Raw genomic sequence first — 23378 nt, 5'->3', positions numbered from 1 at the left:
AACCGCTGTAGCCCAGAGCAGCTTAAAGCAGTTCCATCAACAGCTTTAGTTTGGTTTTGCATAATAAATGGACATCTACACTGCTCTTGTAGGTTCTGGTGCTTTTGCTTTACGCACATTTTACATTACTGCCATTTTTTTTTTTCAATTCATTTCAGTTCGATATGAAAATTGAAAAAATATATAGGGCCTTGCTTGATTTTTGATCATCCATCACAAATTAGTTCTGATTTCATCATCTAGGCAAGATTAGAGGATTTTTTTTTAACTCAATATTATAACAAATTACAGACTTTATGCAGGTCTTCATAATGTGTTGATGATGAAATATGAATGGTACGGTATACAACAAAAATTGGATGAATGAGATTCGAAGGAGTAAAGGTGAGCAAGGTAACGGAGCTGCCATGTCCATTACTCCAACAACTATATCATCCAACTTTATCCAATTTGCCATGTAAAAAAATTCAAGGTCACTGTTGATTACAGAGCTGAAATGAAGGGAAACTGGTTGCAGCGTCAACAATGGGGGAAATATTTCCAAATTGACAGTTTGAAAAGATGCTGTGACCCCTTTTAAAACTCCCATGTGTCTTAAATGCATCTGCCTCCTCTGCTCAGTGACTGAGTCACATGAGTCGACCATCTATTATTACTCCCTTGGCAGGCCTGGCTAAGCACAATCGTTTACCGAGTGACTCCAGCCCCCCCCTCAAGGCTGCGCTTGCTTTATCACACACGGACACGCAACGTGCATTTGCTGGAATTGGTGAGCCTCAGATACGCGAGCTGTTACCTGGGGCGGGGCCTGACTCTCCGCCCAGAGGGGGCGGAGAGTCATTTACTTTTCTACATTTGCAGTTTCGAAAAAAGTTTTTAAATGCGCAGCTCAATCTCATCGGGAATTACTCAGCTTGTTTTTGCATTTGTGATTATATCCACATTTCGCTCCCTCATTTTTTGACACGTGCCCCTTTAAATCTTTGGCATGTTAAAAAAACAAAAACAATATTGCACTTGCTTTTTCCAATCGGAACCATTTTCAGCACAGTTTCACACTGTGTTGTGTTGATTTGAAGGTTTTGAAGGGTAGAGTGAATCTTGGTGGGGAAGCTCCCATGCTGCGTTTTGGGACCGGAGCTGTAACCTCTGGTGTTTACGGTCTGCGCTGTTTCATTTGATGTTTTTATCTCATCCTAACAGGATGTACCGACGCACCTCCAATATGGTGGGACTCAGCTACCCCCCGACTGTCATATCTGTGCTTAAGGTATTAACACATGCACACACCTCCAAGCAGAAACACACAGATATGAAATAACTCTATGCCCACAAAGACAAACACACACACACATGCCAGAATCAACTTATCCTGAGTTATTCACAAGTAACTGATCTCTAAACGGGCCTAATTTCCACAAAGCCTGGGGAGGGAAAAAAATTGTTTTTATTGCAACGTACATGTGGTTTCAGGCTATTTACACTCTACCTTAACAGTGAAGGTGATTTGCAACCTGGGGTGACAAAATGATCTGCAAACTGTGTTTACAGATAATGTTTTCATTTACAGTTTATCCTCGTATTAAAATATGTTTGTATTCCACACCATTCCAAGACCAGATATACTAAAGACATAACGTGTCAGAGTAACAGGTAAAATATCCTGAAGTGGTTCATAGTAGGGTTGACAATATAAAAAACAAAACAGCATGTATAGATTTTGTGTAACTTCATTATGGTTTTTTTAAATTGTATTTACTGAAGAAGATGAATTACATTGTTTTAGGAGAAACATGTCCGTATGTCATTTTTTTCTTCTCCCTCACACAGAATGTTGACAAGTGGTCGTTTGACGTGTTCGCTCTGAATGTGGCCAGCGGGGATCACGCACTTAAATTCATATTCTACGAGCTACTCACAAGATACGACCTCATTAGCCGCTTCAAGGTAAAGTCACAGGGACGATAGAGTGCCACGGTCACTGGCACATCCTTGTGCTCATGTCATTAAAAGGAGACACTGAAAGTAACGAGTGCAGATGACAACCCTGGCCATGTCTGATTTACTTGAAGTGGGCAAACTCACCTCTCTTTCTTTGATTAAGTCTTTGATTATGTGGTTGCATTTCAGCGATGACCATAACACGAGGGGAGGTTGAATACACTTAGTCCCGTGTGAAACTGAAGCTCATTTTCCACAGCATCTTGAGGACACTGCAGCACTCCAAGGAGCCTAGTCCTGGAGTATCTCCAATGACTCACGATCCAGATTCTCAGGGGGGGCGGTGGGGGGTGCGCACATTGAAATTGCATATGCTCACAGGTTTGAAACGCCTCATAGCTTGTCGGAATCATTCGCTGTCCGTCTGTCTGCCGTCAGATCCCGATCTCTGCGGTGGTGTCGTTCGTTGAGGCCCTGGAAGTGGGATACAGCAAACATAAAAACCCCTACCACAACCTGATGCACGCTGCTGATGTCACACAGACTGTTCATTACTTGCTTCTCAAGACCGGCATGGTGGTGAGTGTGCACACGTCGGAGGACATGATGTTGTTGAGTGTCTGCTGTACAGAAAAAGCCCAATCCAACATGCTGGATTTGCTCCCATGCAAGAAAACGCACCGAATTGAGGCGGAGTACGATTGCATGGCGTGCAGAGCATCTCTGTCAGCGGATGTATGCTAGCCTAATTGCAGCGTTGCTTGACATGCAGCTTCTATACGTGGCTTTTTTTTTCCTTGGAGAGTCCGTGCAAGATGCGTTATTTCACGAACTAAAACAGAGACGCCCCGGAATGAACCCCATCATTTCATCCCAGTCTTGCTCGGGGCAGCTTTGAAAAACATCGAGCCACATTTCTACGCGTAACTGTCAAAATGTCTTTTCTGTTGTTTAATTTGTTGCTACAGTATTGCTTCATTTCTACCCCTCGTATTTCATGTTGCCTTTGTTCTTCTTCCTCTTATTTAATCTGGTGACCTGTATATCCTTCCCTGTAGAATGGCTTTAGGGCATTTATGATGCTGCATTTATTCCCACCAAAAAAAAAAAAAGAAAGAAATTTGAAGTACCCTGGCTGAGTTCAAAGTCCGCAGCCAGCCAACCAGCGGGCCGCCCCCGGTCCCATTGTTTTTATTTAATCACCTTAATAAGGTGGCCGCGACAGCTGTCGTCGCGGTGTGTTTCTTTGGCCAGTGCCTCCTGAAGTAAACCATATTACCGCCAGAGCCACGGACTCCCGGGAGAGCTGCCGAAGAGCATCTATCATTTTTTTCCGGCCCTCCAGACTCCATTATTTCAACGATCAACAGGTCATTCATAAAGAAGGCCCGTGAGGAAACCCACTGAGGGATGGATCGGGCATCTCGCGCCCATCAGCCGCGTTCTTAATGAATCCCCCCCCCCCCCCCCCCCCACTGCTGATTAGTCACCAATATCGACTCTGCTCCTCTCGTGTGTGCGTGAGTGCACTCAGAACATGCACATCTCAGAGGAAAATGCCCACTCACGGGTGTGAGGTCGCTGCAGACGCTCACAGGTTAAGCATGAACGTCCATGTACGACATCATTCATTTCCATATTTTTAGCTCAAGGGTGTTCACATGTTGCTCGTGCCGTGTGACACTTTGTTTCATAATTAGCTTTTTCTTCTAAAATAGAAGAAAATTTAAGGAAAAACACTTCTTTACTTTTATTTGCTGAGAGATAAAGGCACTCGTAGAAGGACAACAACCGGTTGCTGATAGCTTCTGTCAGTGCATTTAACTTATTTTATACTTGTTGCGCCTGAATTTTACTAACTACTACTTACTATTTTTTAAGCAAAAATACAAAACATTTCCTGGTTCCAACTTGAATATTTATTTATTTTTTTAACCGTTGCTCATCGTCAACCTCTGCTTCACTAAAGTCACAAATTGCACCTAAAAAGGTTCAAATGGGAATCGACGATGGAAACTGCAGCCTCACCTTGTGACAACATTACCTCAACAATAAACTTAAAGCGAGCTTGACTTTTTCATTTATATTTGATAACAGCGACAAAGCAAACAGAAGACCGTCTGAAAGGGGAACGGAGAAGGAGTGTTGGAGTGACGGATTAAAATGGGATTCTCAATAGAGCTCGTCTTATCTAAAGTTTCCTTTTTTCTTCTCTGACCTTTCGTCTGTCTCCTCCTTCCCATTTGTTTCCCCTCATCCCTGACGGTAATGTATTTCTCACGCCAAATGCTTCTCTCTGCATCCTCTGCATCACTTTTCACCACCACATCTCTATGACATGATGTACCATTCCCCCGCATTCTCCCTTTTTTTTTTCCATTCGCTGGCTTCTCATTTCTCTTCTGTAATTTCTGTCCATTCTTTGCTCTTGTGTTCATTACTTTCCCTTCCGTCTTTCCCGCGGATGTCTCTGTCTTTTCCATCTCAATGCCTCCCCTCCTCAACACCCTTCCCTCTTCTGCATGCTCCTCTTTATATCCCCCTCCTTATCTTCACCTTCCCATTCATTCCCCCTCCCCTCCCCTCGCCGCCCCCTCCTCTATCTCTGCCTTCAGCATTGGTTGACTGAGCTAGAGATCTTTGCCATGATCTTTGCGGCGGCAGTGCACGACTACGAGCACACGGGGACCACAAACAACTTCCACATTCAGACAAGGTAATGGATCATAAAATCAAAAATGCACGGCACTGACTCACCCGATCAATGTTTTCATTTACAGCATGGGGCCTTTATATTCACACTGAGATCGCCTGCAGTGCAATAAAAAAGCGCTGGGGCAGGACGAGAGTCCAAATGAACACCAAGCTCCGTGCAAGAAAAAAAGAGTGAGAGAGAAACAACTTGGTTCTCTGAGCCTCCATCTTGACATTATCTTTAATGAGAACTCAAACTGAGAGAGAGAGAGTTAACACATTAGCTGCTAATTATTATGAAATTAATAAATAAAAAGTTATTATCTCCATTCATTTTTTTTTATTGTGCATATCCGGTGAATACATATTCACAGAGATATTTAGAGACAGCATAAGAAATCCATAAATCCTTGAGATTTCTCTTCCTCTGGAGCCTTCCCTTTTACAGCAGACCTCCTCAAAATTAAAATTAAAAAGACAATTTGAAGAGCCTAATTCTTACATCCAGCATGTTGCTGGAGGTTTACCCAGTTGCCAGACTGCACCAAGAGCATCTTATCCACATATTTTCAGCATGCACCCTCTGCAAAGAGTGATGGCTGCCATACAGACACAGAGCTGCTGCATGCAAATTCAAATAAAAGGGGATTGACCCAATAAATTAAACTCCAAAAGGAAAACAGTTGAGATCTTTGGCATTGTCCGGCATCCAAAACACCTAATCATCAGAAACAGCAACATTTCATTAATGCTTTAATGCTGATTTCCCGACATAAAACCAATGAAGGACTTTGCTCTCTCTTTGACTGGCAGGTCGGACACAGCAATCCTGTACAACGACCGCTCAGTGCTGGAGAGTCACCATGTCAGCGCAGCCTACCGCCTGCTGCAGGACGACGACGAGATGAACATCCTCTACAACCTGTCCAAGGACGACTGGAGGTCAGAGAGACAGATGCTTCAGCAGACAGAGAGATGGAAGCTGAAGATGACAGCAAAGGGAGTGTGAAACTCAGAGATGTAGAAGAGAAAAGGGTCGAGACAGTGAGAAAAACAAAGCAGTACAAGTCACCTATTCAGGCATGTTTTTAAGAAGAACAACTGTTCTTGTTGGCGTCAAAATCGGAAACTTTGAATCAACCTTCAAGGTCTGACAGCTCCGTCCTGAATATAGTGGCAAAGTATATTCAATATCCCAGGCATAGGCTGGCTCTTGTCCAGGCACATTATCATAAACGGCTCTCAAAGACGCGCGTTGCCTGCTTTCGTTTACCTGAGCGACTTCCGAAATGAGTTGGCTTTCATCACCTGTGTGGGTTCGACGGGCGGTTGTACGTCACATCATGGCTCACGTTCTCCTCCTCCCTCTCCTCTCTCCCTTGTCTTCATCCAGAGAGCTGCGGGCTCTGGTGGTGGAGATGGTGCTGGCGACGGACATGTCCTGCCATTTCCAGCAGGTCAAGGCCATGAAGAACTTCCTGCAACAGCCCGAGGGGTCAGTCGCCTTTTCTCCCCCCCACCGCTGTTCACACCCCCTGCCCTCACCCCGGCAATTTAAATCTCCATTAACCCTGCAATCAGCTGCTGTTTACTAACCACCCACTGTTTACAACCCAATTAACCCTGCCCTGAAGAGTGTACGAGAGAAGAGCGATAATAAATATGTATGTTCTCTGTCGGCAAATCATTATATTCTGCTAAGGAAAATCTGAAATCTGGTCAAGCACCTGCAATAGACGGAGAATCAAAAATGAGGAAGGGGTTGCCGAGCGCCCAACGAACACTCGACCTAAAGCCTTTTGTTGTTTGTTGAAACATTTTCCCGAGTGGAAGAGTGAGCCACGCTTCACATGTGCTCCATTGCCTATCAGTGAGGTGGCAAAAATGGCAGGAAGAATAAAGAGGACTAATGATGTAATCACAAGTACACAAACATATTGCGTCGCGTGGAGCCGCAACATTTAGTTGATTAGTCGATTAATTAAAAGTAATTGGCTGCTATCGCCAGGACGTAGCTGTTCAGCTTGTTCAGCCTCTTGAATGTTTTCTGCTCTTTCACATTAAACTGGAAATGTAGCACCGCGCTGTATTAGCGCCGGAGTGGCCAAAAGGCGCAGCAATCCAGAAGAATCATGACAGTGCGTAATTGATAACTAGAAACTGCGCAGTGCAGTTGGACTCTTTTCAGCGGCCGACCCTCTCCCAAGAGGAAAGGCGTGGCAACGGAGGCATTCAGAAATTTTAAAAAAACCAAAACGTCCTCAGGCATCATGTTGTGCGTTGAAGTGCTGCATCGAGAGTAAGAGACTCACAGGCAACGAGAGATAGACGAGGCATCGCTGACGATTTATAGCTCAGGGAGTCGGAGGACTGTTGGAAAGATTAAGCGGTCGTGGGCTTGATCCTTTTGAGGTGCTTTAAAATTTTTGAATTCCACTATTCAAAGGAAAGGCAACAACTTGAGAAGTATAGCTCAAGGGAGTAAGAGGAACGTGCTGGAGTTCCATGTCAAGTATCGGCATGGACTTTCAAGGTCAAACGGCCAAAGACTCTCGGAAGTAAGGGTCAGCTGTCTGACCAGACACCTCACAGTGACTGCTCTGGGAAGTCTCGGGGGCTGTGATCTGTATCCTTCCGAGGCTCAGTGAAATTTGTCCCAACACCCAAAACCTGAATACTGCAAAGCTCCCCTTGCATTATAGAGAAGCTCCTGTGCGCTCGGTGGCGCGGCGGGATTGTTCGTGACTTTAAGGCGCCAGTGCTCGGCCTCTGGTTGCAGTGGGCGACGGTTATGTCACGGGAAGAAAGCACGAGTGGCGAACAGGTTATAAGTATTCATGTAAAAAGGCATAATCCTCCCATGTAACAGTGTATGCACTGCGTCTCATGCACCACCTGCCGGCTCAAAAGTTGACTGGTGGTGGGTTTGAAGTGACCTGGAGGTCCACTGTTGGATAGGTACGCAAGCTTCCATCCACCCCCCCCCCCCCCCCCCCCCCCCCCACACACACACACACACGAACATGTGCTCATTATTGAGAGATTGCAGTCCGCTGGAAGCTCTAACGCTGAATAGACTCTAATGTGGAGTAATTTAAACCAGCGTGCTCCGGGCCTGCTTACTGTGCACTTCACGATCCTATCTGCCACAAATGGAGTAGGAGGACATTTGAGCTCCTCTCACCTCCACTTAACCTTGGGCTGTCGTGTTTTCGTGTGTGCGCCTGTTTTCCATATTGGTCTGCCGTGCGCGTGCAGTCCATTACGCGTGATGTTTTGATATGGTTATCAGGTCATATCTCAGACGCCGCAGATTGTCTGATGAGGTGAGATGATGCATCTTCACACTGATTAGCCTAATGGAGGCAGTGTGATGAGAAGGTCCACCCCCTCCGAAATGTTTTTAGTTGGATGGATATGTTTCGCTGGTGTCGGGGTTTCCTTTTGAGTATGTGTATTTTTCTTTGCATATTCTAATCGATATTGTCTGTAGTTGCTGTAATTAGCATCAGTGGGCAAATGTTTTTGCATACGTGTGTCATCAATTTGACAAGTTGAGGCTGTCTCCAGTGAATCCGGGGCATCAAATTAGCCTAAACCTACTAAAACAACATATTCTGTTTTAAACTGACTGTGCTGAAGCACACATCCTGAAGATCAAAAAGTGTGAAACCGCCCGAACACTATATTTAAAAGAAAAGTGTCCCTTCTCAGGGACTTGTTCCAGGTTTCATTGTGCTGTTCTTGTACACAGATTGCTGTAGACACGTTGACAGCTGTGTCACATTATTTCCATTCTCGTTTTTTTTGTACGACCGACCAAGGACACTCAGTACCTTGAGAATGTTCTTTCATCCTTTTCGTCAATTGGTATTTTTCAATGACCTTGTTGCAGATGCGTCTGTACTGTCTGTCTTCACGATGAAGTTTTTTCCCAGAACATTGACTAATCGGACATTGATTGACAGACCAGAGATTGTTTTTTGCCAAAGAGAGGTGTGTTTAATGCAGAATCATCTGAAACACCTTGATTAGACAGATATAGGTCTTGTAAAAGTTTTTTTAAACAGCTGGTCCAGTGGTGATTTATATGAATCATAATAAAAAGGGAGTGATGCATTAACTCATACTTAGTTAAGATCTTTTTTTTTTAAATCAGGAGAACAGAACCATTCAATAAAACAGCAGCAAATCAACACTGCTCCTTGACGGACTTCAGTTCCAAAAATTGTGTATCTTCTCTGTTTTTTTTGGTTTTTTTAGCATTGACAAGCCCAAAGCCCTTTCCCTGCTGCTTCACACAGCAGACATCAGCCATCCCGCCAAAAGCTGGGACGTGCACCATCGCTGGACCACCTCCCTGCTGGAGGAGTTCTTCAGGCAGGTGAGCCGACGCACGAGGGCGGGTCACGGAGACGAGGCCCGGGTCACCGGTCCGATGAATGTCCCAGTGGTCTGAGGATGTGATGCGTGCAGAGAGGACATGACACGCTCTTCAGAGGCTACACACACTACACAGAACTGTGTACAAAAACTGTACAACACAGTTCACTTGTCATGTTTAATTTAGTAATCTGTCCATCCGCATTAGATCAATGGAGGTAGACTAAATATTGGAATCATCTTTTATGATATTACAATGCAGGGTTTTTCAAATTCAGACCCACCCGGAACAAAATCGGCGTAACCACGTCTTATGTATTTCGTCACTCACGATATTATTCTGCGACCTACTTTTACTTGGGGATAATCGGGATGATCTAAGTCTTGGAACAACAATTCCCATAAATGTGGGGCTTTGAGGGATGAAATCAGTATAGTCTCACCACAATGACGTCAGTGAAACTCACAACTACCTCACTACTAGCTGTTCCTGTTTCCAATACACCAGTGGACCCAAACAGACAACTGTCACTGGATCTGTTCGATTCTGAGGAAAACTTAAAAATGTGATGATTCTGGATAAGTTGTGACTTCTTCTATTATTACCAACAGGGATGTATAGACACTTCATCAAAATGAACAGTGCAGATAATAATATTCTGGGGAAAAAAAGCCAAATTTAATATAATATATTAATAAGTGGTCATATGATCAGATTTGAGTGATTTTTGGCTCATATTGCGTTGGGTATGAATGGTTCACGTACCTCCGTGAGTTTGAAAACAGTTTTAGACAGAAACAAGATACTTGGGAAACAGTAAACCACGCCATTAAGCGAGCATGCCCTCGAGCGCAACAACATCTGAATAAAATACAGACATCATTCATGTTGTTGACAAATCCCACCACAAGGTCCATTTAGCAGCAGTCATTTTACATGTCCATTTTTTTTCCTGAAGACTTGAAGGAATTTTTAACAGCACTGACTCAAAAAGTGGAAATCGAAAGTTAATTCGTGGCCTTTGAATCAAACCAGTGCTTTTCCCAGCGACTCTGAAAGTCTCTGCGCGACCGGAGCCGCGGAGTCTGATTTGGATGATATTTCTTTCCTTTGCGGTTCTTCTGGCTCATTAAAAAGACAAAACGTTAGATTTGAAGTAACGATGATTTAGCTTCTTTTTTTTCCAGCATCGCTTCTGGATGTTCATCTGTTGTTTAGGATTGTGGAGTTTCTTTCAGAACAGTTGCACAGAGTAACACTGGTAATTAAAATAATGACGATATTAGGGAATGATTGCTCTTATTGGGCACTATGGCAGAAATCTACCCTCCAACGCAGTTTACATCAGTAACATATGCAGTCATCTCCAATCAAGTGTAATTACAGACACTCTGCTCTTTGTCATTTCAAAAAAAAAAATGACGCCATGACAAGTGCCACGGAAGATTAAAATGGAGAACATCAACTCTTCGACAAAACAATGCATTTGACTATAAATACAATTGTGTAATAGTTAGTGTCAGCAAGACGGACAGACGTTTAACTGGTGCCGCATGGCTTTAATATCTCCCATTATTAATCCACATTGTTCTCATTAGCAGTACTATTGTTATTGTGGCTGCCTTCACGAGGCCTTTGTCTCTGGGGACGTGAATTGCCGATAAATAGCTTCTCCAAAGAACATTGCCTCCCGACTCCACAACTCATCTGTTTGTGACAAAGCAGAAGAGAAAATGAAACACATTTGTGGCCCAAAAGCACTCGAGGCGGGAGCCAGACAAATCCAAAAGCCTGTTGATGGAAGTGTGAGCATATGGTGTGTTTTTGTGAGTGAGTGAGTGCGTGCGTGCACAGTGAGCTGTGTGTGTGTGTGTGTGTGTGTGTGTGTGTGTGTCTGGAGGATGGGGAGCATTTTTCTGGTAAGACTGAGAATGATTCCGACTGAGGAAGCCGCTGTGATTCTAGGGGGACAAAGAAGCCGAGCTCGGGCTGCCATTCTCTCCGCTTTGCGACCGAAAGTCAACAATGGTGGCGCAGTCCCAGATCGGTGAGTGCCGGTTCAGCCCTCCCCTACGTGCAACACCTGCACGTGCACACATACTCAATCACAGGCATCACAGTGATCGTTCCGAGTTTCCTATCCTCCCCTCTGTCTGCATGAAACTCTACAGCGGGGAATATAGATATGCGCGCATTGACGCTGTGTTCTGAATTTGCCAATATCTTTGTCACCAGGCTTCATAGACTTCATCGTGGTGCCCACCTTCACTGTGCTGACGGACATGATGGAGCGCATTGTCACCCCGCTCATCGACGAAGCTTCCCACTCGGGTTTGGCCGGCTTCCGACGCTCGAGGTGAGCTGCAGCACTTCCTCTTCGTGCTCAGAGAATTATTTCGCAGTTTGAAAAAGAAAAAAAAGAGGAAATCACACGCAGGACTGAGCAGGTGAAAGTGAGTGACGTTATGCAAATCTCGAGTCAATTTTTAATCAACCAGCCGGGTTAATCAGGGATGGAGAATTTACCGTTTTTTTCGAGGCCTACAACCGCTCCGAGCCAACGACGCGCTCGATGACGTGATTGAACCTCGCCGGCTCCCCTGCAATAGCAGCATGTCTAATGAAAGTATTAAAAAACAGCAGATGAGTCTCCCATGAGTAATCCATTTCTGTGCGTGTAAATGTCTCCACCTTTCATCAGGCAGAGCCACACACCTTGAAATTGATATTTTAGAGATGCTAGACAAGTTTGCCGCGCCGCCCCTGATCACGAACGGGGCGTCAGCGCTGGTTTGGCATACACAATCGATTCTGGAGACACAAAAGGAAGTGATTTCACTTCCACTGGCTAAAACTAATTGGCCCAATACTTTTGCGGCAGCCGCGCACTAAATAAGACATGTCTGAGAGCGCCCGGATAAGGGAGTGCATTGCACTTGCTTTTCCATTCGAACTGTTCAGCGAGAGATCCGTTGGAAGAGCTTTTGTGCGCGTGTGTGCCAGTTGTTTGAATGTTTCTTTTCTTGTGAAGTGAGATGATTAGAAAATAAAGTGGCATTCGGGGAGTCTGCCTCTGTATCATCCGTCGCACCTGCGTGTCGACATCAGCCTCGCCGCCCTCCCCAACAGCAGTGATGAGCATCGCTCAGTGGGCCTCCAGTCGAAGCTAACCGAGTGGAAATCGCAGATAGTGGTGCCGCTTCTGCGGTTTCCTTGTCTACGGGCACACCCGGGTGCTTATGGGTTTCCTCCGACTGCTTCTCCGCGGCGTTTGTAGCTGCTTTCAATCATCTGTAACTACGTCTGCTCACTGTCTGCCTCTGTTTATCCCCTGGTCTTTCCTTCTTCTTCTTCAAAGTGCCTCTGAGTCTGTAAGCCCGTGTTTTTCATGCAGGCTTGTGGCTTCATGTCTTGGAGAAGGCACTCCAGTGATTACTTCAGTGATCTCCGGAATTTCCCTGTAGTGCCAGAAGTTGATATTTGTGCTTTTAAGTAAATCGTTGTGACATCCATTGGAGGGACGGCCATGCAATTTGGTGCAGACATTTCTGTCCCTCACGTGACGACTTGGAGTGACATTGTTGACACCTTAAAGGGGTACTCCAGGAATTTCATAATGTACTTTTATGTAAAAAAAAAAGAAAACAACAACATCCTGTTTCTCCTAAATACCCACGTCTTTCAACCCCATGCACGTTTAGTTGGAAGGTTTTCTGTTACAAAATATTACAAAAATTGGAACATTTCCGCGCAAACTAAGACTTTTTTTCTCTGCAGCCTTTTGAAATCTCCACTCAGAGCGGAGGTTTAAAAGTCTTACATTTTAGGGGGAAATGAAGGCAACTCCGACCCCCCACCTCCGATGAGTTGGTAATTTGGGGTTTAATAGAACGTGAACAAGAATCATAGCAAAAGCCTCATTTTATGTTATTTTACATTTACAATTAAAAGTATGCCGAATTGGCAATTAGACCACCTTGTTTGCATTGTACAGACAACCATCACCGACACTGAAGAAAACGTCAAAACACGACGAGACCCAGGCTAGTTGTTCAGCTGTAAGGAGCGGCTTTTATAATGTTAAAGATATTTATTTACAATAGACATGGGAGACGAGAGTACGCTTGGAAAAGGTCAAATATATATATATATCGTCTGTACGTACATATTTGCATTAGTGTGACTGGAAGTAGGAGTTCGAGTTTTAAAGCAAATTGCCGCGATCGGTTGTGGACTCGACTTGTTTAACCCTTCTTGCCTCCATGTGGGTCTGTCCAGTCTCAACAGCCTCAGCTCAGATGAAGTGAAGAGGCACAGTGTGAAGAGCATCGGCTCCGACAGCAGCTCGTCAGGCCAAAGCTCTCTGCTGACGTTGGACATGAAGAACTTCAAGGCGCTGTGGAATGAGGAGGTTTATCAGAACAGGGAGAGGTGGAAAACGCAGGCGACCAAAGGTAACCGTTTACACATACTACAGGCCTAACCGAACCAAAACGTGATTCTAACCCCTTAAAGTCTTAACCCCTAAAAATCTTAAGGGTTTCTTAACCCCTTAAAGTCTTTTTTTTCCCTTAACCATCACAACTAAATCCCTAACCCTAACTTAAAACCCAATTCTAACCCTTAAAACCAAATCTTACCTTGAAAAAGTGATGATTGGCCAAAATGTCCTTACTTTCCCAAAATGTCCTCACTCCGTAAGGTCTATACTCAATAATGGTCCTCACAAAGACATAGGTACAAGTAAACAGGCACACACACACACACACACACACACACACACACACACACACACTCACAACACTGTATGCTAACCCGCCCTCACACTCTTTGCCACCTCAGAGGCGGAGGAGAGAGCTAAAAAGGAAGCCGAGGAGCAAGCCCAGCTGGAAGACACCATGGATCCCCCGGACGTCCACACTGAATCAGAAGAGCCCGAAGCGAAGGAGGACGTATCGGAAGGGGAGGCGCCCGAGTCGCCCGAGTCGCCTGAGGTCAGCAGACCACCAGACGGCGACACGGGGGAAACGGACGAGGGGGAACAGGCCGGGAGCACCGCACACAAGAACACTCCTCTACATAACGGTATATTCCCCCCGACCGTGTCATCCTATCATAGCATGGCTGGTTCACAACCGACATGACACAAATCTGTGGTGAATGTGACAGTAATCCACATTTCTATCAGTCTAACCTGTGTTCATACTATTATGAGTGAAAACAGTTGATATTGTCCCCCTACTTGGATTTAATTCTAGGGGCTGTAAATAATGATTATTTCCATAATAGAACATTCTGGGGATGAATTAATCATCTCGTCCGGTCTTGCAACTTCCTAAAACCCAGGCTGAAAAGTGGAAATGTCTTGTTTTGTCCAGTCAGCAGTCCAAAATTCAAAGATATCCCCAAGTACTCTCATGAACTTTAGTCAGAAAGGCTTCAAATCATCCGATTTGGGAATTAAGGAAATACATTTTTTGATCATCAGAATAGTGACATTTTCTATTAATGGCCTGTGTTGATGGATTGATGATCAGTTTAATTCATTTTGCAAAGGAAAAGTATGTTTAATGTTCTGAATCAATGCAGAAAGAAAAACAAACTGAAAATGTTGTTTATGTCTCTTCTCGTCTCGTCTCGTCTCTTTTTTTGTCCAGCGGGTCGTTTTGACTTTTTGGGATTCTCCAGTAGAATTACAAATAACTTCCTTTGGGTTTGTAATGACTGATCCAGTGAGTGGTCAGTGGGGTGTCAGAGATTATTCAAAACGGACTGGATTCTTTCAGGATTTTCCATTCCTGCTTGTTTGCTTATGTGAACTCTCATGTGTAAGAGTCCAACAAATAGCACTAACTATTTTGACTTCTCAGGAGAGTTGTCTGAAGGGGCTGAATCTCCAGTGGGGGATGAAAACAAGAACAAAAGTGACGATGGTGAGTTTGTGGACACAAGTATTTATTTCATGTCTCCACCAAAATTTCGATCAACAGTCCCTGCGTTTCCTCCATATGCTCACAGAAATACTTTTAGTACATTAATGGACTTTGTGGACTCCAAAGACAGTTTTCCATACAATTCGATTATATTTTAAAGACGCTTAAGGGAAAGGAACGAGAAAAGGGATGATTCCCTATGTCAGCAGCTTCTTAATATCTGTTTGTTTATGTTTAATCTTCCCCTGATTATTATATCTTTGTCTCCCCAAAGCGGAGGTTGAGATGGAATAAGGGAGCTGCGGATCATCACAGCAACATCGGGCCACACACCTATTTTCAAAACTCGACTGGAAGAGCTCGCTCGGACCGACATCAGAGGGGAAGTTCTATCAGATGGACTGTGTCGCCCTCTACAGGACACCAAGAAACTCACACCTTCACTTCCATTTTTGTCCTCTCGATCAGTTGTTTGTACTTTTCCCATGTTTATTGTCCTGCGTTATTGTATGCGCAAGTTTGTGGCTCTACCCGTGTGCATTATACCTCACTCCCTGCGTATTGATTCAGACAATATCGAAGATTTAATGACCTTAAAGTTGAGGGGTGGGGTTAAGAGGAAACAATCTCGCTTTGCTTTTCTTTTTTTTGCCATCTTTTACTCAATGCAACAGACATGTAGCCATCGTACAAGTTCCACCTTTTTCCAGCTGCTAAATATGTTTTCCACTTAGCTCTCGTTTGTTAGATTTTAGCATCACAAAGTAAAGGATGATCTAAAATTCATTTATAAGTGTTGCTGTAATTTGTTTTAGTCCTTTTAAATTATTACAGAAGTGCTTTTTTGTGGAAATTGCAGGATAAATGCACACTAAGAGGGACTTTTACACAGCATGTACAGTGTATAAGTATGTGTACAGTACAATGGGGTTAAATTCATAGGGTCTACAGAACCACTATTTTCCTAGCTCCTAAAGTTCTCCTAAACACACCTACTCTATTAAGAAGAGTTTGTTCTTTGGAAACTCCCGCTGGGAGTCGCACGTGTTTGATAGACTGTTGCAAACCTTTTTTTCCACCGGTTGTGGCTCATTTTCCCCGAAACATGTTTACTTTTTCAGCTCTTTTGTCAGAAAATGTGCAATTTCAATGCCTCCGTGTTCCTCGCAGCCAGGCTCATATAGGTTTTTGTGTGTGTGTGTGTGTGTGTTCTTTTCCTTTGTACTGTATATATATTGAAAGTTTGTACATGTATGGATCTGAGAAGGAGTAGAAATCCTATGATTCCACAATCCAAAAATGTATATTATTTTTGGGATATAATATAAGATATTGTAGTGGAAAATGTCCAAAAATTAGAATGCAAACTTTGCATTTCAAGACATATCACACACTCGAATGCATTCAAGATTTTGTAATGTATGAAATCTCTTCTTTTTTTTAAAAAAACCTGTTTTGCGTTTGTCCTATACGAATCATGCACTAGATGTGTCTAATATCCTCACAATATATGTCATTTAGTTGTCAAAAGACGTCTTCTTGGCGGATGCCTTCTTATGTGTATTGAAGCTGTAGCAAAAAGTCAGCCATCGTCGCTGAATTTGACGAAAAAACAATTTTGAACACGTGTGTCATTTTGATTTCGCAGCGCAGTTATGTTACAGCAGCTTCACATTGTGTTGTCGGTGTAACGTTGAATGTTTACAGTGTGCTTGTACACCTATTAGCCGGCTGAATCCATCATGCTTTCGTGATGCATCCGACGCTGAGTCCAAACTGTACCTGCTTCTTGGTTGTTTGCCAGGTTTTAAAAAGGCTTGTAATGTTGTGTATAGAAGATGCAAATATAGCTTACTGTGCATATGTAACATATTGAACCCCTGCGGCCGCTGGTTGAGCTTTTACTATAAACTTATAAGACGTGCAAGCGGAAGGAAGGAAAACAAGCGTTTGGGCAGTATTTGCATAATTATAGGTAGGTTTTCCCTAAAATTGTGCACATTTATTTTGTTGAAATTCCCTAAATTAACTCCGCCAAGACCAAGTTCTTGCCCTTAAAATTATTTTAAAGTATACAGTACACGTGTATACTGCTACACATAATATGATGATATGTATAGTATATGTGGGGTTACGAAAAATGGTGAATACTTTGACACCTAAAACTTTATATATAAACTGTAGGGACTATGAATTATTTTTTAACCTCTTTGTTTTAATACACTTTCCCCTTTTTTATATTACAACAGGAACACTAGTATCGTGCTGAGACACAGCAGCTTGTCATGCAATGCTACTTTCTACCTAAAATGTACAGTCGGTGGTTAGCAGGCCAGCTGGCTGAATGTGTGCCTATATATGTACTTTCCATTTCACACCTGTCACCTGTAGGAAAACAAACATTTTTGTGATGTCATTTGAATCCGCGCTGCTCCGGGTACAGTGAGACAAATGAGTTTAAAATCCTCTTTCGTTATTACACACTAAAGGAGTCACGTGTCAACACTTTTTAATTTAGACACTGTTGGGAAATCCCTTTGTAAAGTCAGCGGTTTGATGTTGAAGACGTATGGTATTTATAATGGTACATTTTGCTTTTTCATTTAGAAAAAAATCCTTTTTTGTGCTTAATTGTGTCTGTTTTTTTGTTTTTTTTTTCTTCTACTGAACTGTTTTCTCATTTTTTGGGGCTCAGAGGATGGAAAGGTGAAAAGGTTTGTCTTCAACGTGTTTCTTCCCCCCCCCCCCAGATGTGTCTCTCCTCTGTGTATCTGTACGGTGTGTTTTACTCCACCGGCTCTGAACTCGGAAAAATTCAGCGTGGCTCAGAAACTCCAAGCGTGTAACGTTCACAGCTCATTAAGTGTGTTGATGACAGGTCAAAAACAAAAGTTACTGCATCCTCAAAATAGCCTGCCCGACACTCGGTCAAGCGTCACTTTCTGTACCAGGGGGACCAACACATGTGCAACACATGTCTTGTAGTTTGCTTTCACCTGCTACCGTGATCGCCAAACTGTATCACTATGTAACAGGCATTGATACCCACCATAGTCGGAAACATAGCTGTATTTATGTAAAGACGTGGTGTTTCGTAACAGTCACTATGGAACAGATTATCTGTTGTTTGTCCGACGCTTCGTTTCCCTCGTTTGGTCTGAGTCACTCTCCAACGACTGATCTCAAACTGTTCTTCTCACTGAGGTTAGATGGATGTAAAGCCAGAGTGTGTCAGGGTGTGTGTGTGTGTGTGTGTGTGCGAAAACTGCTAAAACTCAATGTGCATTTCTGATCTCCTCACTGTGACCAGCTCTATCGATGAGAGTATAATGAGATGTGTGCGTGTGTGTGGGTGTGTGTGTGTGTGAGTGTGTGAGTGAGTGAGAGAGAGAGGGAGATAGTGACGCAATGGACAGCTGGGCAAACAATACTCACCTCCAAAATTTGAAAGAAAATACATATCAGATAAGATTTAAAAATCCAGCTCTCACATTTTGTCTAATTACAAACTGACCGGCAGGGTAGATATAAAAATAAACCAACAGCAACAACGAGGTGGTGTACCCTCTGCTCGATCCCTCTAAAGACGGAGGGGAACAGGAGTGAATGGGTGTTTGCGAACGCATGTATGCGCATGCACGTGTGTGTCACCGTCCCATGCCGGCCAGGCGGCCGTGTGTGTGCCACCATGCTCTGTGACTGCACAGTCGTATCAATAAATCTGGACTCAAAGGGCTCAGATCACGTGTGCCTGTCTTCATTTCTGCTACAACCACAGGGGACGGTTTCACATCAGAGAGGGCCATTTTCAGCGATCTCCAAACCAATGGGCATTTTCACTCGTCCCAGGGGAGAAAGGAGCCCCGCGTGCGAACACAGTTGCATGAGTTCGGCGGGCTCGGAGACAATCGAGTCATATCACAGTTTCTAATAGCGCAGGGTGACACCGTCCAATTTAATTTCTCACTTTGTCGAACAGTCGCCCAAACTTGCTTTACATAATCATTTTCATCATTTGGTTTTTACATCTACAGTACGTCTCCTCCCTCAATGACAAAATCTATTAAATGCTCATGGAATGTTCTCAAACGTTGTCTGGACACAAGTTGTCTTGGACATTGGAGGACGACTGGCTCTGGACCAACTGGGACTTCAAAAAGAAATTCCATTTATCCTTTTTTTAACCACATAGTTCCCATATTTCTTCCTCTAGGGAGACATGAGCAAAAGTTTCATTTTTTAGAAACAAGCATGTTTGGCATTATTGATTAAAGGATCATTCGACTGATCACCTCAGCATAGGATACACATTTTTTGTCAAGCTCGACTGAGGATAACAGTCAGATATTTCATGATTAAGTTTAACCCGTCTTTTTGAATCATCATTTAACGTGATCAATCTTCCAAGTGCAAAACTAAAATTGCATTAGTTGTTTCTGAAGCTGTATGTCAGGGATATTATATCAGGTGTTCAACCCCTGTGCTCGATTTGTGTCACTTTGTGTCTTTTCGCAAACATTTTGTGTCTCTTTGTGGTTGTTCTATATTGTTTTGTGACTTTTTGTGGTCATTTTGTGTCTCTTTGTGGTTATTTTATATTGTTTTAAGTCTGTTTGTGGTCATTTTATATTGTTTTGAGTCTGTTTGTGGCCATGTTATATTGTTTTGAGTCTGTTTGTGGCCATGTTATATTGTTTTGAGTCTGTTTGTGGTCATTTTATATTGTTGTGCGTCTGATTGTGGTCATTTTGTGTCATTTTATCGTTGTTTTGCATCTCTTCGTGGCTCTTGCCCCCTCACCCAATTCAGCAATCCATCCATGATCGTATCTAATTAGATTTGAAAACATTCAAGACAAATAGTTTTGTGTAAATTCGAAAAGCATGTACAGTATCAAACCCAATGGTATAGGCTGATCGGTGGGATACAGGCCATAATATTAAATCTGTGATAGGCACATCTGGTCCCTGTCTGCAGATTTACATCCGAATGATGACCGAACTACTAATAAATGTCGTGGAAGCCGTAGCCTACAGTACGTATTGTGCATTAACTTTAACATGACACACGGTCAACTATCCACTAGATGTCTCTGTGAGACTTCAAATTCCACTGGAGCTGAGAGCCGAGAGCCTCCGAGGGGCCCGGAGACACTAAAAGTGATCGATGGACTTGATGTATACCATGTCACTCTCCCAAGATAGTCGGCGTATAGCTCTTTATCCCCCATATAGGCAACTCCACAAACATTAGACACAGCTCGCATTTCTATCTCAAGGAGCATGCATATTCATGGGCAGCTTGATGGAGCTGGTGGAGGGATGTGTACGAGTTCTCGGCACAGCGCTGAGTGCTGGAGCAGAAGGCGAATGTTAATTCAATTATACAGCAGCTGTTCCTTGGTGCCCATGGCCACTGTGTTTGCACTAGAACAGAAATCTTGTATTAGGTCCCTCGCCATAAAAGACCATTGCCAGGCCTGGGAATGGGGACTGCCTGTAACCAAAAGCCATCAACAGTGTTTTAAAGAGCGTTTAATGCTTATTTTTGGCTCCGCCGAGGTATTTCATGCGGCTGCAGAGTGCGATTTGTGGTGTTTTTTGTTTTTTCCTGTTTAGGCTCACTGTTGATTTACACGTTTTTTTTTCTGGTCATTACTCTGTCAAATAGTGGAGAGGCTTGGAAGTTAAAAAAGTGCAAATGAGTTTTGCAACTCCGGGCGAAAGTGCTTGGGTAGGCAGGCACATGTGTGTGTGTGTGTGTGTGTGTGTGATTGTCCTGTGGCGGTTCCATCATTTTTGCCATGAAAATTGCTGATTTACAGAAACATAAACTTTATCTCGAGTCCTCTTCTGGATTCGTGGCTACAAGTTTGCATTTTGAGCATAAGAAAGACGACATGTCTGTCCCTGCCTGCATGTCACAGTGTGTGTGTGTGTGTGTGTGTGTCGGTATTTGTGCTCCACCCCACCTCCTGTCCCAGGGCCTGGGCTGAGCTCCAGTACTACTTGATGGTGTGATGGCATCCACTTCCATGTCCCTTCATTACCTGGCGCCCTGAGAGTCGCTCTGTGTAATTCAATCACATGGCCACTGGCGGGAACTGCTGCTCTGACGTTCCCTGGACCTGCTAATGAGGTTTTGCTTTTCCTTCACCAAAAGGAAAACAGCCACACCTGTGGGAAGAAAGAACTCAGCATTACAATTTTTTTAATATATATGTATACATATTTACACACACTCGAAAACAAAACGAGCGTTATTATTTCCCTGTAAACCTACAGATGGAGCGCTGAGGCATTGGCAGAGAAACACAGTGAGAAAAGCAAATAAAGATTATTCTCATCATTTATTAATCTGCTCAGATGTTTCTCAATTAATTGTTTGTAATAGTCTAATTTATTGATTTGAATTTCTTAAAGCCAAAGGCGACATCTTCAAATTGCTTTTGTCCCATAACCTCCCAAACTCAAACAATATTCATTGTTCAGTTTACTGTCAGAAAGAGAAGCAGCAAATGCTCTAATTTTATTTTTATCAAACAATGAATCAAAGGCCAGAATTGCTGACCAAGTAAATGATTTATCTTTTCAGCTCTGAAGCGAAGATGAAAAAATAAAGTCTGACGCCGTCACACTGACGCCACAGTGCAACTGGCCTTCTGGGAATCCGTGCTGTCACCGAACCACACGTGGCAGCATGTTCTGCCACTTAATGCCACTTAACTACACACGGGCACGTCATGCAGCATGTAAAGTAGACATCACACATCAAGGCGTTTCATAAAAATGAAAACCCCGTCTATCCACTGGAAAGAGCACAGAGCTCTATTTAGAGTGACTGATCGAGAGCCCAGAATCAAAGGCCCCTGTGGCACAAGCTGCTCGCGTGTCCGGGAATGGGCCCAACTGTTAAAGAGCCAAGCTTCCCTCATCTTGACTCGGGGCTGACCCCCGAACAGGAGGAAGCTATTCCTGCTGGCAGCCAAGTGGTTCCTTTTTCTGGAAGCCTGTCAGGTGAGGAGTCGGGGCTGCCAACTGTAACCGCCTCGGGTGGGCACAAGGGGCAGCGCGGACCCCCGTCACGGCAACAGCATTGTGACACTCAGCAGATGATGCAGGTCGCGGAGGGCACGGAGCTCCCCGATGTGTCCAGAGGAAGATCTGCTGTTAAGGTTAAAAATCTCCTCTCGAGCATGGATGGATTATAAACAATAATCCCGATAGAAATTGTGTTCAAGTTAATTGAGATTGGTGCTGACACTGAGTTATCATCCTGCACTAGTGGAACGTAACTACGTATATGTATTCCTGTTTTGAGGTACTTGTTCTTAATTTGAGTATCTGTATTTGTGCTACTTTACACTCCTCCACATTTTACAGAGAAGTATATTTTACAGCCATAGTTATTTCGCATATTTTGGCGGAATAAGTATGTGAAATTGTGAAAAAGTCTCTCTTTTTCATGGACTTAAGAACAAGCTGTGCGGTTGTCAATGTTCCTAGGTCACTGCTTTTCAGTTCATCATGTGAAAGAAATCTTTTTGATCCATCATGAATTGGATCAAATCCAGTTTAAAGTTAAACTGCCGACACTTAACAAAAACACATCCAAGCTTCAGAGGTGATGATCCATGGTATATGTAAACACGAGTACATAAAGCGTCAACTATGCTTTGGTTACTTTACGTATACTTTGCTCGTAATTCTGCTATATTTTTATCCAAGGAAGGACTTTGAAAGAAGGACATTGTTCCACGCTGTTGTAGTCTTACTTTTATCAGACCAAAGCATTCGAATATTCTTCCACCTTTGTGAAATCCACCCTATTGACCAGAAGATGATAGAAAAACAACTCAAATCATTTCAAAACGCCGTCCATCAGTCCTCGTTCCCTTTTGCTGCGATGTGCCATTCATCCATTTTCACTTTAAAACAACCTCAGAGCAATTGAACACGACGACGACGACATGTTGCTCGTTCTTGCTAAAACTGGCTAAACACAGATGGCTTGGTGTCACGTTGAGATATTTCCAACGTTAACAGTGGCGCTTAATAGAGGGAAGAAGAAGAAGGTGGAGTTGAACTGCCGGGGGTAAATGAACTTGTTATGAATTCAGTTCTTCATAGTTTATTTTCAGTTGACTTGAAAAACTATTGTGCACCAATTTGCAGGAACTACAAAACCTTCGAAAGCCATAATTCCAGTTGAGCCCTCGTGACATCCAGAACTTCTGAATTGAAATTGTTGGTTTTTTTGCATCAGTGGTTCAGGAGAAAGCCTCAAACATTGTTTTTGACGTGGAACTACACCACGGAGGCAGAGCGGCACCTGGACAATTTACATTTTTGCACATGTCAGGGTTTTAAGATAAACAGAACTCAGCCGTGACGGCACTTTCTATGCCCTCACACATATGAAGGTAT

General features: G+C 43.5%; 1 protein-coding gene and 1 long non-coding RNA gene across 5 annotated transcripts in view; one reads left to right on the top strand and one right to left on the bottom strand.

Moving 5' to 3' along the window:
* Positions 1 to 18693, top strand: part of pde1cb (phosphodiesterase 1C, calmodulin-dependent b) — a 74440-nt gene extending 55747 nt beyond the window's left edge. For all 4 annotated transcript variants that reach the window (XM_035634927.2, XM_035634926.2, XM_035634928.2 and 1 more), the window contains 13 exons: positions 1204 to 1270; positions 1831 to 1947; positions 2380 to 2520; positions 4557 to 4657; positions 5449 to 5577; positions 6029 to 6130; positions 8899 to 9019; positions 10985 to 11066; positions 11255 to 11375; positions 13298 to 13473; positions 13862 to 14104; positions 14890 to 14952; positions 15227 to 18693. In XM_035634927.2, the coding sequence (XP_035490820.2) occupies positions 1204 to 1270; positions 1831 to 1947; positions 2380 to 2520; positions 4557 to 4657; positions 5449 to 5577; positions 6029 to 6130; positions 8899 to 9019; positions 10985 to 11066; positions 11255 to 11375; positions 13298 to 13473; positions 13862 to 14104; positions 14890 to 14952; positions 15227 to 15246 (1483 nt within the window). In that variant the 3' untranslated portion in view covers positions 15247 to 18693. The remainder of the gene's footprint in view (positions 1 to 1203; positions 1271 to 1830; positions 1948 to 2379; positions 2521 to 4556; positions 4658 to 5448; positions 5578 to 6028; positions 6131 to 8898; positions 9020 to 10984; positions 11067 to 11254; positions 11376 to 13297; positions 13474 to 13861; positions 14105 to 14889; positions 14953 to 15226) is intronic.
* A 4366-nt stretch (positions 18694 to 23059) lies between these two features.
* Positions 23060 to 23378, bottom strand: part of LOC124850039 — a 4543-nt gene continuing 4224 nt past the window's right edge. The window contains exon 2 of the long non-coding RNA XR_007030810.1: positions 23060 to 23378. This exon is cut by the window's right edge and continues 2330 nt beyond it. This is a non-coding gene — a long non-coding RNA (uncharacterized LOC124850039).

The sequence above is a fragment of the Scophthalmus maximus genome, chromosome 5, assembly GCF_022379125.1.
Source record: "Scophthalmus maximus strain ysfricsl-2021 chromosome 5, ASM2237912v1, whole genome shotgun sequence".
In the NCBI taxonomy this organism is placed as follows: Eukaryota; Metazoa; Chordata; class Actinopteri; order Pleuronectiformes; family Scophthalmidae; genus Scophthalmus; species Scophthalmus maximus.
The sequence above is the reverse complement of the archived record's forward strand: the minus strand, read 5'-3'. Positions and strand labels throughout refer to the sequence as shown.